This window comes from Embiotoca jacksoni, unplaced genomic scaffold (genome assembly GCF_022577435.1).
Source record: "Embiotoca jacksoni isolate LCO1_2020_lvr unplaced genomic scaffold, fEmbJac1.0.p SCAF_36, whole genome shotgun sequence".
In the NCBI taxonomy this organism is placed as follows: Eukaryota; Metazoa; Chordata; class Actinopteri; family Embiotocidae; genus Embiotoca; species Embiotoca jacksoni.
The window spans coordinates 3,876,047-3,889,662 of record NW_027185388.1 but is presented as its reverse complement, the minus strand read 5'-3'; the positions used below and the strand labels follow the sequence as shown (position 1 = coordinate 3,889,662).

General features: G+C 42.1%; 1 protein-coding gene across 2 annotated transcripts; it reads left to right on the top strand.

The window, feature by feature from the left end:
* Positions 1–106: 106 nt before the first annotated feature.
* wbp1lb (WW domain binding protein 1-like b) lies at positions 107–13,245 on the top strand. 2 transcript variants are annotated; one of them, XM_069165905.1, is made up of 4 exons: positions 107–518; positions 6,649–6,751; positions 8,038–8,199; positions 9,681–13,245. In XM_069165905.1, the coding sequence occupies exons 1-4, from the start codon at positions 432–434 to the stop codon at positions 10,508–10,510; spliced, it is 1,182 nt and encodes a 393-aa protein (XP_069022006.1). In that variant the 5' UTR covers positions 107–431; the 3' UTR covers positions 10,511–13,245. The 2 variants fall into 2 exon arrangements, with proteins under 2 accessions (XP_069022006.1, XP_069022007.1); XM_069165906.1 differs by lacking the exon at positions 107–518 and adding an exon at positions 4,115–4,670.
* Positions 13,246–13,616: the final 371 nt, after the last annotated feature.

The window sequence follows — 13,616 nt, the reverse complement described above, 5'->3', positions numbered from 1 at the left end:
CAGTATGAAAACAAGGCCAATGCACTAGAGACGCATCGATCACTGATTGGTCAGCCTCCTCCCAGCTGGCCCGGCTCGTCCAATCCCAAGTCAGTCCGCAAAAAAACTGTTATGATCGGCGGAGCTGTACGGCCGTCACGTTGCGCACATGGACGGGACGAGGTGACCACGCCACACCCAGCTGACCGCAGCGGAGTGTGCGCGCGGGAGGAGCGGCTTGTGTAACAGCTGTATGAGCCAGCGGCACCGACGGTAACCAGTGGCTCCGGCACCGCCGATCCCTCGTTGAGATGTCCGGTACGCAGAGGAGGCGGCGCGTACAGCGGCCTCCCAGCGCGGCGGGGGCCGAGGAATAGTTGGAGGATATTCCGCAACAGTTTGTGAACAGCAGCGCTTCGCATGCTCGTGTTTTCTTGCCACTTCTCGTTGGAATGAGAGCCGCATGTCGGGGCCTTAAGATGGGATTGTTTTTGCACGCTGTCGGCTCTGTGACCCCCACCGAGTCCGCAGCAGACCGGGTAAGATCTCACAAACAAGCCTCTCTCTCGGGACTGTTAGCGCTCACCGGCTGCGGTAGCAAACTCTCCAACTACATGTTGATCATCTTATTGGACAACAAGCTCAGCTGTTCTTGCAGCACATTTTCACATATCGGCTGACTTTAACTTCACAAAGATGTTAGCACGCCTGCTAGCTGCGGTGGCTACCATCGCTGCTCCAGTCAGGGCCTCGTCCTGCTCGGCTCTGTTTATGCTACACGGTTGACATTTTAGCCACAGGTGAGTTGCATACACAACAAAAAAGCAGTCCTTCAGGTGTGGATGCAGCAGCAGCACCGGCAGCCGGAACCACGAGCACCAGCTGGAACAGAGGCTTTAATTATAGACGCCAGCAGGACACTCATAACTTCTTAAGTAACCTAATAATCAATCTGTGTCGATGCAATATTACATATTACTGTCAGTGCGTTCATATGGCGTCATTATAATCTTCAGGTCATCCAGTGTAGAAATGAATATGTTTGTAAAAAAGTATTACTACTGTGTAATACAGAAAACGAAGTATATCCTCATGTTTTCTTCCTTCGTCGTTGTAATAAGGGAACAGTGTTGTAAATGTTCCTTTCTCTGCAGTAATCATGATTGGGTTTTTAAAGGATCACAATACAGTTGTTAACTATGAATTGTACATCAATAATTCAGACTCCTTGTTTATTTTTTGTTTTCAGTTTGGGTGAATTAAAGTCAGCTTTAAATAATGTTTTCTTAGTCTTAGTAGTGGATTATGTAACGCTGTTGTGTTTGTTATTATGACTCTCACACACGATTTAATGAGCAGGATGATCCGGTGAGGCGAGTACCAAATATCACTATTTGACATATTGAAGTCGGCAATTATTTTTCCTGATGTGACAGCCGAGTATAAAAGAAATCAAAACATGTTCGGTGCCTTCAGATGCACAAAAAACCGGATTTGATTTGATAGCCGTGTTTTATCCATCATTTTAAAGGACCCTTATTTTACACCTTTTCCTTCGTGTTATCTGCAGTCTTGATATTCATAAGAAGATATTTTTGTGCCAAACATGTGACATGATATGTAAACCTCTGACATCACAAACACACAGAAGCCCAAACAGAAAGTCGTCTGTGAGCGTTTTATCTGTCCACGAAGCTTTTCCATACTTTCAGAGCTGCTTGATAATAATAAAAATAGTTATATAACATGGGACATTTTACACAAAGCAACTACTGAAGGACTTTGATGAGTCTGAAACCAGATGTGCAAAACTCTAAGTAAGGCTGTGATGTTATATCAAACATTTCTCACAGTCGCATGAAGAAAGAGATTCACGCTGATTTCTGGTTTAATTATTTTTTTTTTTATCAAAACAAACAGCTGTTTTCTATACAACTAGATGTAAAAGTTCCTCTGCTGTCCAAACGTAAACCACCAAGGTCACAGATTAATGGACTAAACTGGGTTGCTGCTTTTTTTTCTGGCCTAAATAATTTCAGTTACTAGTTTTATCCCATTCATGTTGTATCTGTAATATGTTAGCAGTGGCACGCATGTGGAATAAATCCTGGGATATAATAAGTATGGAGAGAAATTAGTCACTAATTGGGATTACGCAATAAGACGACATGATGAGTAGGAGCGTGTTGTGATCGAGGGGTGACGAGCAAGTCCGTCTATTCAGAAAAACTTCTTTTCAACTTTAAAATTTCACATGCATTCAGTCATTTCCCACCGACCCTTCAAGCCTCAAACGCAGCACGCGGTCACGGAGCTGCGAAAACTCCACATGTAACCGAGTGTAACCTGATCCATGCGAATCGGGTGATCCGTGCACACGCATGTAACGGGGTCACCGCGGAGGATTCAGGGTGATCTATTTAAATAGAATATCATATTCAGAGTTATGTTTTCATTCGTGTGTAATGACCTGAGACGAGGATCGTTGTGTTGAAGGAGCTCCTCGTATCTCCGCCGGGACGTCGCCATGTTTCCAGTCGTTAGTCTTCCAGGACGATCTGGAAAAAAAATACAAAAGCGTGTCTTAAATATTTGTGCATTCACGGGAGGGCTGTCACAATCAGGACATTTTAAGTGACAGGTTGTCTTCTGTTCATTTGATGCAGATATTTAACATAATTAAACCTAATCATAGTTGAATCTTCTTCCAGGAGAGACGTTTACTGGCTTTGAACACTGGAACATGTGAATAACACCTTTGACTTCTTCCTTTTAACCAGCAATTCATCCTCCAACTTAATTTCTCTATAAATGAAGACGTTCACACACGAACCCTCAAAGCATCGGTACATTACACAGAATACGTTTTTCCTGTTAGACGAGGACCGTCGTTTCTTACGTTTTGTGCTGTTTGCTCACTTTATAAAAAGGTCTCAAGACAAAATCCCGTCTTTCAAAAGCTTCATAAAAAGTCTTCCAAATTATCACATCTTAAATGCATCTGATTTTTTTTTTAATAAATTGTGTTCTACAGTGTAAAATTTAGGAGCTGGTAATTTTTCATGGTGTAACTCGGCGTGTCTCGTGTCAGTCCTGAGTGTCCTGTTGGGCCGGTGATGTTGGCGTTAGTAACTCTTAAAGTGAAGGTTTCCTTACTTAAGTTTTAATTTGGAGATTCGGTTAAAGTAACTCAGATTTGTTAAGATGTCCCCTTCAGCTGTTGAAATTTCTTTTGGGGGGGAATTTATGGCGTTAAAGAGTTGCTACGGACTCATCAGCTGCATTTGATCTGCATTATGAAAGAGCACCTTTCTTCGTTGCAGGACAGGATAATAAATAAGAGGTCAGTTCAGTCCTTCTGTGCATCATCAAGTGGATCAACTCTTAACAAAGAGCTGCAGCCACTTCTCTCCAGAATCTGATAGTCGCCGGGAGATTTCTGAACCGTTCTCCTCGTCGGCTCGTTTCAGCACCTTCTCATTATTAAGGTTGATTATTTTCTATAAAGCGCCAATCATTTCAGGGACGGTAACCAGATCTGCCTTCATCTGGCAGCAGTGGAAGGTTTCATTGTTGGATGGGAGACGGGGAATGTAGTCGCTTCAGGATAAGCAAGACGCAAGATTCAGGGGCAGTCTTAGTGTGTTCGAGTGTTTTTCAGGTTTATAACTACTTGACATCACACTTATATTCAGGTGAATGTCAAAGACTGATGGAGCACTTTGTCTGTTCAATGCAGCACAGATCCAAAGATGTCTGTACCTACGAGCCTTCAGCATATGGTGGAGGAACCGCAGTGAGTCAGCGAAAACAGCTGAACTTATCACAAACAAAGTGGAGGAAGAGAACATCGTGTGATTAGTACACTGAATTAAATCCGTGTGTGTCGAGCTGGTTCTTCTAAAAAAAAGGTCATGTTGATAAAGTTGCAACAGCTGAGCATCCGTCAGGTTTGAGGTTTGATTTGTGCCGCCGCCGCCATGTGATGAATCATTCCTGTGTTACTGCTCTGAGTCGGGCTTTTCTCACCGGTCTGCACACACACACACACACACACACACACACATCTCACCGGTCTGCACACACACACACACACACACACACACACACACACACACATCTCACCGGTCTGCACACACACACACACACACACACACACACACACACACACACATCTCACCGGTCTGCACACACACACACACACACACACACACACACACACACACACACACACACACACACACATACACACATCTCACCGGTCTGCACACACACACACACACACACATCTCACCGGTCTGCACACACACACACACACACACACACACACACACACACACACACACACACACACACACACACACACACACACACACACACACAATCTCACCGGTCTGCACACCTTATTATCATGCAGCCGCCCGGCCAGGAGATAGCTCTCCGCTGCTGCTTGGAAATTTCCGTAAAGCAATCCTTGTCCACTGTTTGGGCCTGGATGTGTGTGTGTGTGTGTGTGTGTGTGCGTGCGTGCGTGCGTGCGTGTGTGTTGACAAAAGAGGAAGGCAGGGAGAGAGAGTGAGAGTATGTTTGACTTCTTCTGTCTGTGGGATAATGACCTGTGAGTTGGAGGGGAGCGGTTTGGGATTTTTGGACCCTGGATCATCATGTCTGTCCATCTGGGACCTGCGCTGGTAATCTATAAATAGAAAAAAATATATCCTTATATAGAACTTTAACTGGCTAATTATTAAACTAATCTAGAAAAACAACAACATTGAAGTAATCTTGGAAAAGTCCACGAGACTATTTAACGAGGTTTCTCCTGTATTTTGCATTTTACTCTCTGATGATCATTTGAGTTTGTGTCCTTTCAACGTCTTACAGGTTTGTGAGGTTAATGTTTGACCCGGCTCCTAGTTTTCTATATTGACAATAAAAACAGACTTCGAGTCGAGACAAAAGACCTTTTTGATTTTTGGATGAAAGTGTGTATTTTCTTTTCTTTTCCCAATACGACCTCAGCTGAAGTTTGAAGTTGAAACTGTGTCTTAAATCTTGGGCAACTTCACCCGATTAGATCTGGAGCAACATACTAAGTGGTTTCACGCTGGCTGTGATTCAAAAATTTGCATTTGATATGGGCCTGAAACGATGATGAAATTCTAGCAGCTTACATGCACAAGTGCTTCGGACTTGTTTACTTCATAGCTAAGTATAAATGTTGGCTGCCAGACACTATCTGCAGTGCTATTATTATTATTATTATTATTATTATTATTATTGCAAATCAAAGTTTGGGGTGAGTCATGTAAAAAAGTTTCTCTTTACTACATATGAAGTGTACACATAATATACAATATTACAGTATGCTTCTATTTTTTTTGTAGTTGGAATATATGAAGTCAACATATCATATTACATAAATATAAATTAGACCGTATCTGTGCAACTTAAGAGCTTCACTAAAAATTCAACGATCAAAACAGTCTTTGTCAAGAATTTCTACCAATAATTTAGATTTTTTTTTTTTTTTCCTGCTTTAAGTCGTGTCTCGATTTCTGTCATGCATTAAAATTATGGGACATTTGTGCATCTTGAAGTAGACATATGGACTTTTCCATTGTGGACATGCTGCATACCACAACTTTAAACGTGTTCCAAGAAACATTACAGAAACTGGGACACGGTGCATGTCTCACTAAACCGACAAAAAGTTACATGGTGACATCGACTGCAGCAGAAATGGACCTTTTCTTTTCCCCACACGAGTCATTTTGACATCGGAGAAGGAACAGTGGGTGTAAATGATGAGATAAATGAGGGCCGATTTCCATTTAGCAGCTTTAGTTTCAGGCTCCTTGTACCGTACGTGATGTCTCACTGGGACAACAATCACGCTTTCAGTAACACTTCTGCTTCACTACTCAAATATCAAAATGTCTTTGCAAACTGCATCATGTGAATTGCAAGGTTGCAAGAAAGAAGTTCAGTATTGATTTTTCTTGAGATGTAACTGTGACGGATAGTTGTCGTGTGCTGTATGTACGAAGCTACACGGGCTCTAGCGGCTGAATGTTTTCATCTCATGACATCACGATGAAAAAAACAAAAACAGGAATAAAGTTAAAGCTAAAACTTCACATTTAGATGCAAAAACTAAAGTACTGGAAGGAGTATTTGGAAAATACCAAAAGAGATAACTAAGATGTGTCATTATTATTGATCGTCATTGTAATAAGGGGTGATGATTACCTAAAATAATTATTTTACTTTATTTATTTACTTTGAATTAGATTAATTTAGATATATATTTATTTTCTGTGCTGACGAGTGTAAAAAATGGCAATAGGTTATTAAATCTTGAAAAATCCCAAAGTTTATGCATCTATATTTTCCTTTGGATTTATCAGCACTTTGTCGTAATGGGTTACTACGGCCAGAAGGTGTCAGTAATGCATCTGAAAGCTGTTTTCTGTTTTAGTATGCTTTAGTATTCTTGCTCAAAAATGTTAAAACAAAAAAAACCTAATTTTACCCAGCGTGAGTCCGTATAAAAACATTTTTCTTATTTTAACGTAACCAGATGCCTCCAGATGTTTTTTTTTTTATCTTTTAAAGTCGAGACCTTGATCCCTTTTAAGTGACGGTGTTTTTGTGCTCGTCTTGCAGAGCCTGCTGCACTGTGAAGGCGTGAACAACCAGAGCTACATCTGTAAGTCGGGACACTGCTGCGGAGAGTCGCAGTGCTGCAGCTACTACTACGAGCTCTGGTGTAAGTCTCCGGCTTCTCTTTCATCTTTATTTACGCTGTAAACTTCTGTGATGATCTACTTTGTACGCTCAGAACGGAAAAAGTAAGAGGATACATCATAAACACGTTTTACATTAGAAGTGACGGTTTGATTTGTAGTCCTGGAAAACAGAAAGTTACATTTTGTCATCCTCAAAATTATCTTTACGTTTTGTTCTTGAACTGAGGTCTGAACTGTCACAAAATTATGAAGCTGCCAGCAATTAAAAGGGCTACTTCTCACGGACAGATGAGGCGGTCGGGGTCGGAAACATCTGAAGAAGAATAAATGGTCTGCAAAGCACTTGTTGGGAAAAACTGCAAGAGGACAGGAATTGCAGGAATTCTCTGAACGCAACGTAATCCAGTTTTACAACTTGGGAATTAGTTCAAGAGATAAATCTATGAATAGTATTGTTCACTCTCTCACAACCTATACTGGATTTTTGAGGCCATTTCAAAAATTCAGATGAAGATGTGGAGGCCAATTTCTTTTAGTTTTTAATGAGGATTCATCAGGATTTTTAAACTATGTATTGAAGAGTTTACGAGGAACATGCCACAGCTTTTATGGAAGTAATCATATAAAATTCCTTCATGGCCAGAAAAGAACAAAACATGTCTGTCAAGGCTTCCAAATATCCTGCTCTCAGAGTCGGTACATCCTGGTGACTGGACGGCTCCAGCACGCTGCTGAGTGCCATGTTTTTTTGGTGGTGTACAGTTTCATTAAATGATTTCTTTGTAGAAAATGTGACTTCATGTTACGTAGGAAAAAGCACCGATGGTTCCAAAACAATTACAGTTTTCTGGGAAGTCTTTGTCTTGAGTGTTTAAGCCAACAGATCTTTCTCTAAATTGAACTGCTGTCATCCTCCAAAATTTAGCATTTATTTTTTCTGCAAGGTTAAAGTGAGTAAGAAATCTGAGGTGTCAGATATGGAGTTGCTCCACAGAGAAAGAATTTGGACTTTCAATCTGTCATTGCTTTGCTGCAGAGATAACATCAAACCTCAGTGATGATTAAATTGATCCTGTGCCATGAAATACATACAGCTCATACAGTATGTGAGCATGTGGATCAGTATGTCCAACCAGGTGTTTGTGTTGCATCACCACACGTTTCTCTGTTCTATTTTATCACCACTTGAATTTATTCAGAAATTTGAAGCAAAACAATCACATAAATAAAATAAAAAAATATATAATTATATTTAGTTGGTGTTTGACACTAAAATGTGACTCCGTTTATCTCCGTGTGACTTCAGGGTTTTGGTTGGTGTGGGCGATCATCTTCATTTTGAGCTGCTGCTGCGTGTGTCACCATCGCCGCAACAAACACCGGCTGCAGCAACAACAACGGCAGCACGAGATCAACCTCATCGCCTACCGTGAAGCACACAACTACCCCTCCGTGCCCTTCTACTTCAGTAAGACTTGATGTTATTGATTACATTAACATATGAAACGGGGTCGCTTGTTGCTCACAGATGATTATCACTCCGGTTTCTCTCTGATGCTTCATACAGAAGTGTTTTACCAACAGAGTTTAGATATTTACCACAGGAGTTGTTCTAAACCAGCGCCGGTACCGACTCTACTCGACTCATTACTATAGCGACGCCTTGACTTCATCTTCAAAGCAACACACACAAACACTGGAGGATGTGGAGGTTGTATTTATATATGTATACTCTGTATGTGGCTGTTGGTCACAGCCAGGAAGAAAAATGTAGTTTCAGAAGAGGCTGAAGGCGGAAAGACAAAAAGGCCGCTGATAGGTGATCATTAATGGAGCAGTCCAGGGAATTAAAAAATAAAAGTCGCAGCCACTATTGTAGCTACAATATTATACAATATTATATTGCAGCTTGGATTGATAACAATGGTGGGTTTGATCCTTTTAGTGTCCTACAGCACCGGGTAATATTCACAACTTTTACCCCATAAAAACAAAAAACGTCAGTGAAAAAGAGACGAGACTGAACTTTCACCAGGCGGCCTGAAAGCACGGCGCTAAATAAATGCTAATGTTGCTCGATGTTTGCCAGAACACAGTTTTTACTCTGTTAAATGAAATCAGGTCAGAAGCTGGAATATAACTGGATTGTGTATGAAACATTCGAGGGCTTTTAATTTGAAACAGAGACATTCAATCACCGTATTTATATATATATATTTATATATATATATATATATTTATATATAAATATATATATGACAGACTTCAGCATTTACAGCACTTCTTGGCCTGCTGTTGCAGTCCAGCCAAAAATGCAAATGTTAAAAAAATGATGTCATGAAATGTGTTTGAGGCTCTTTATAAACCCGGCTAGCTGCAGCGTGTGACTCACAACTTTAGATGACACAACGTCATCCTGTTCAGAAACCGAAAAAACTGAAGTTTCTCATCAGTATTTTTCCAGCGACATGAAACCGAGTTGTATAACATTAGTGACAAATAAACTCCACGGCTCCCGACTCAAATCAGTGGCTCCTGGCTCGGTTTAAATTTTTGCACTGAGATCCATCCGTGGTTTCACACGGCGTCAGAACCTCTCTTGTTTGCATGCCCCAGTTTTCAGGAAACGGCCGGCGTTGCTCTCTTGGTGCGTCGCCAGTGTTGCAACACCGTCTCACACAGCGCTGCAACAGCCCTCGGCACAGAACTGACCCAGAAATTACCTTGTTTTGTCACATTTCTTTTCGCCTATTGGCTTTGGGAATGCTTGAATAGTGGCCTGGGAAGTTCAGTGAGGTCACAGTGGAATTTTTAATGGTTCACAGTGATCTTATTTAACGGGAAATCATATTATGGTACAAAATGTACAATTTAGTACAATTTATGCTTCTTTTTTTTTCTTCTTCTCAAAGCATTTTTCTTTTCTTTTTTTCATCTTTTTCTCTTCAGGGTTTCTGCCAAACTACCTCCTGCCTGACTATGAAGAGGTGGTCAACCGGCCACCGACTCCTCCCCCTCCCTACAGTGCCTTACACACAGGCCCAACCTCAGTGGCTACGAGTCCACTGGCTCCTGAGCAGCAGGAGGGACACTGTCCAGCCATCCAGGCCCCTCCGGTGGCCCCGATCTCTGACGGTCTGTGCTGCCGACCGAGCATAGAGGAGCCACAAAATCCCTCCTTAGACTTTCGGCCAAAGCCCGACAACAAGCTCGTACAAACGGCACAAGACTCAGGCATGATACTGCGGTCAGAGGGGCTCAACAGGGAGGGACTCAGCAGCCAGGAGAAAACGAGTGGGAGCGGGGAGGACTCTTGCAAGGACCCCCTGCTGAAGGACATCAGCCTGTCGGTGGGAGGCGCCGAGGACAAAGAGCGGCTTCCCAACGGAAGGAGGAGGCGCTTCACGGGGGACTCTGGGATCGAGGTGTGTGTGTGCAGCACACGTGGGAGCGGCGGTTGTGTCGGAGCTGGAGGGACGGGCCAGGACAGCAAGGAGTTGAGGGAGCTGGAGAGCCTGCTGGGGCGCGAGGTCGATGCCGAAGAGGAGGAGGCGGGCGACTTCTGCGACAGCTGCGGTCACCGGGCCTCCTTCGGCGTGGAGGAGGAGCAGGCGCCGGGGGGGCCGGAGAGGCGGGCCGGGCGCGGGCCGACGGGAGCTCCGCAGCCTGCTCACCTCATCGGCAGCGGCCCGCTCCACCCTCCCGTGTGCCTCCTCCTCCACACCATCAACGAGCTGGAGGGCCCGGCCCACAGCGCCAGCACCGAGCCGCAGGGCTGAAACCAGGCTCACACCTCCGTCACACACGGGAGGAGAGCGAGTGTTGGAGTCCAGATGCCTTCTAAGTGAGTATTTCTTTATGAATGTGGGCATCTTGGGTGAAACCGGTGTGGGAGGATGTTGGCAGATTGAGAACGCCCGCCCGCCCGCCCCCCCCACGCTGCAACAGTGGCCTTAACCTGTGTATTTTGGGTCATCTTTGGGCAGTAAAAGCCCGTCATCAGCCTGCGGGAGACTTCTCACACTCTCAGCCCTTCAGCTGTCCTCATACAACAGTTCCCGATGCAGTCAAAGACTCGTGAGCCGAAGCAGTGACGACAGGACGGGACGTTCGCTGCCCGGGATGAAACGGCGCCCTCCTCATCAGGTGCTTCTGCAAGGCTGTTCTCTGCAGGCAGTGAACTACGCAGTGAAATAACACACGGCCAGAACGTTTCAATGAGTGCAACGTGGATTCACCACCGTGCGTGTTTATGCAAGCTGATACTGTACCGGGACATCAGAACAAGACTGTGTGGGACGTCCCGTTCGACTAATGCTTCTGAAGTGCTTTCTCAGCCATTAAAAACCGCCTCTGCCTTGTGTTTGTTGTCGTTGCTCTATCAGCCCCGCTAGTGATAGGGAAGCATTAAGTGCATTTAAGAAAATCTTCACGTGAGCAGTTCGTATTTTGCACAAAAAGTATTTATCTTTATAAATGAAGCTTTTAGCAAAAAAAAAAAATCAAAACAGATAAAGCTTAGTTTTTTTTTATTGATTTTAGTCTCAAATCTGCAGAACATGATTAGTTTCTTACAGTTTTGTTGCATCGTGTAAGAAACGGGTCTCTGTGAATCGTGAGGAGGGGATGCAACAGATTTACTTTGTATACAATCATTTTTAAACTTCATTTGTTAAATGTTTGTAGTATGTGCCTACCCCCCCCCCCCGCCCCCCCAACAAATTGCAGAATTTTGATGAACAATGATGAGCTTCAGTGAAACTGAGAGATCCCTGAGACAGCAGGTACCAAAAACCAGAGAAGAATGTTAAGCTTCAGAGATTACAGCCGAGATGGGCAACGTCAGACCTCAACCTTTTGTGTCAGTCACATCGATAGATTAACTGTCTTCACCAGCTTTATGGTACAAAATCATAAACACACTCTTTGTGTTGGATTTTCACAATTTTACCATTCTTCAGCTTTGATATTCCTCCATTCAACATTTCTATAACGTCTTGACGGGCCCTCAGACTGATTTCAGTCAACTGGACTACGTGGCTCGGTATCTGATTTTTAACAGTCGTTCATCCCTTCAATCATCTGGATTCACAGTGTCCAATATTAAGAAAGGAAATGCTCCTTTCTGGGGAAAAAACAACTCGGGTGGATATGTTGTGTTTTAATCATTTAAAGGGACATTCATCCCGTAGCGAACTTTATATAAAGGTGATTCCTCTAACAGCTATGGAGAAGTCACAGTTTGCATACGAATGATTTGTAACAAGAATTTAACCCAGCGGGGCCATTTTAGGACAAACTGTCATGATCAGCCTGATGAGTGGAAAATTCCTGAAGGACAGAAATTTATTTAAATAAAAATTAAACCAAAACAACATGAGCAAAGACAAGGAGACAAAGAATCAGATAAGGTTGTCAATGGTTATTCTTAATATCTGCATATCTATTATAAACAAGAGTTTGGTCAACAGGACATTTCTGAGAGGAGGTTTTTGTTTTTTTATGGTTGACAAAAAATTGATTACACAGGATGTGATTAAAAGTAGAATTTATCAAGCAATATGTATACTGCTGCACTGCAGATACAAAACAAACACTACACAGAGAAGAAATAATCGAACCTGTCAGTTCCACTGATGCATCTTCCTCTGAAGACTCAGTTTGAAATGCCTTTAAGAGCTTGAATGTTGTAAATCACTTTTTAATCCAAATCTTGAAGGAGCTGTACTGTAATACAGCAGATGTTAATAATAATGTATGAACATGTTGTGAGACTTTTACAAATTGAGTTGTTTTAAGGAAAGAAATGTAGTCCACATGTTGCAAAGTGTCTGCAAAGCACAAATGTTTGAGTCCCTGATCTCAGATTTATGTATAATATAAATATAGAAACCCTTAAAGGTCCTAGCAGAAGACTGTTCCCCTGAATTTCCAGCACAAATGAAAATGTGATGTGAACTTTGTGTGTCAGCTGATGGAGTTTTTTTTACCCATCAAAGCCTGACCACGCTCTAAAGTGCTTTATATATTAATGCTTTTTGTGATTTAGAAACTGTGATTGTGGTACATGTAGTACAAAGATGAGCTATTTTTTAATATCTGCTGATTCCTTTAGAAATTAATGGAACTGTATCAAATTTCAAAACCACTTTATATTTGCAAATTATGTACAATATTCTGTAACATGTTTGTGAACCAAATAGTTGCTTTCATGATTTTTATGAAATCATTAGCTTTATTGTTTATGGACAGATTTATTTTTCATGATGGGTATTACTTTTATTTTCTGCAGAGAGAGGATTTAACTTCTTTTGAGTCGTGTGAAGGGTACAGAGGGCTAACGATACAGTAGGTAGTCTCTTAACAAGATCAGGGGCATCTTGCCAAAGACACTTTTCTTTCTTCATACGTGTGTGTGGTTTTGCACATATTCTTTGAATGTTCTGATCATAAGCCATTTATTACAACAACTAAGATGGATGTATGTTCAATAAACGTACAAAATTCAAGTCGATTCTTGTGTCTGGCTTATTTCACTGTGAAGTGTGGTTGTTGTGCGTGTGGTTTCTGTTTTTGTTTTGGAAACTATGAAGCAGCCTCTTTTAAAACATCACAGCCTGAAATCAAGCTTCTTCCAGTCTTATTTACTGAATGCAACTTACAGCACAACATCCAGAGGAAAGAAGAGAAAAAAAAGCAACAGCTCTGAAAAGTATTTAAAAACTCAATAACTTAAGGAGTAAATAAAGTGATTTTCTCTCTTTCCCTTACATGTTGCAGTGACTAAATAAATATGGAAATTCACTTTTTTGTGTGCGTTTTCATTTCTGGCTGTAAATCAACCAAATGTGAATGTTTTGAATGGCTCACTGTGCACACTTCCAC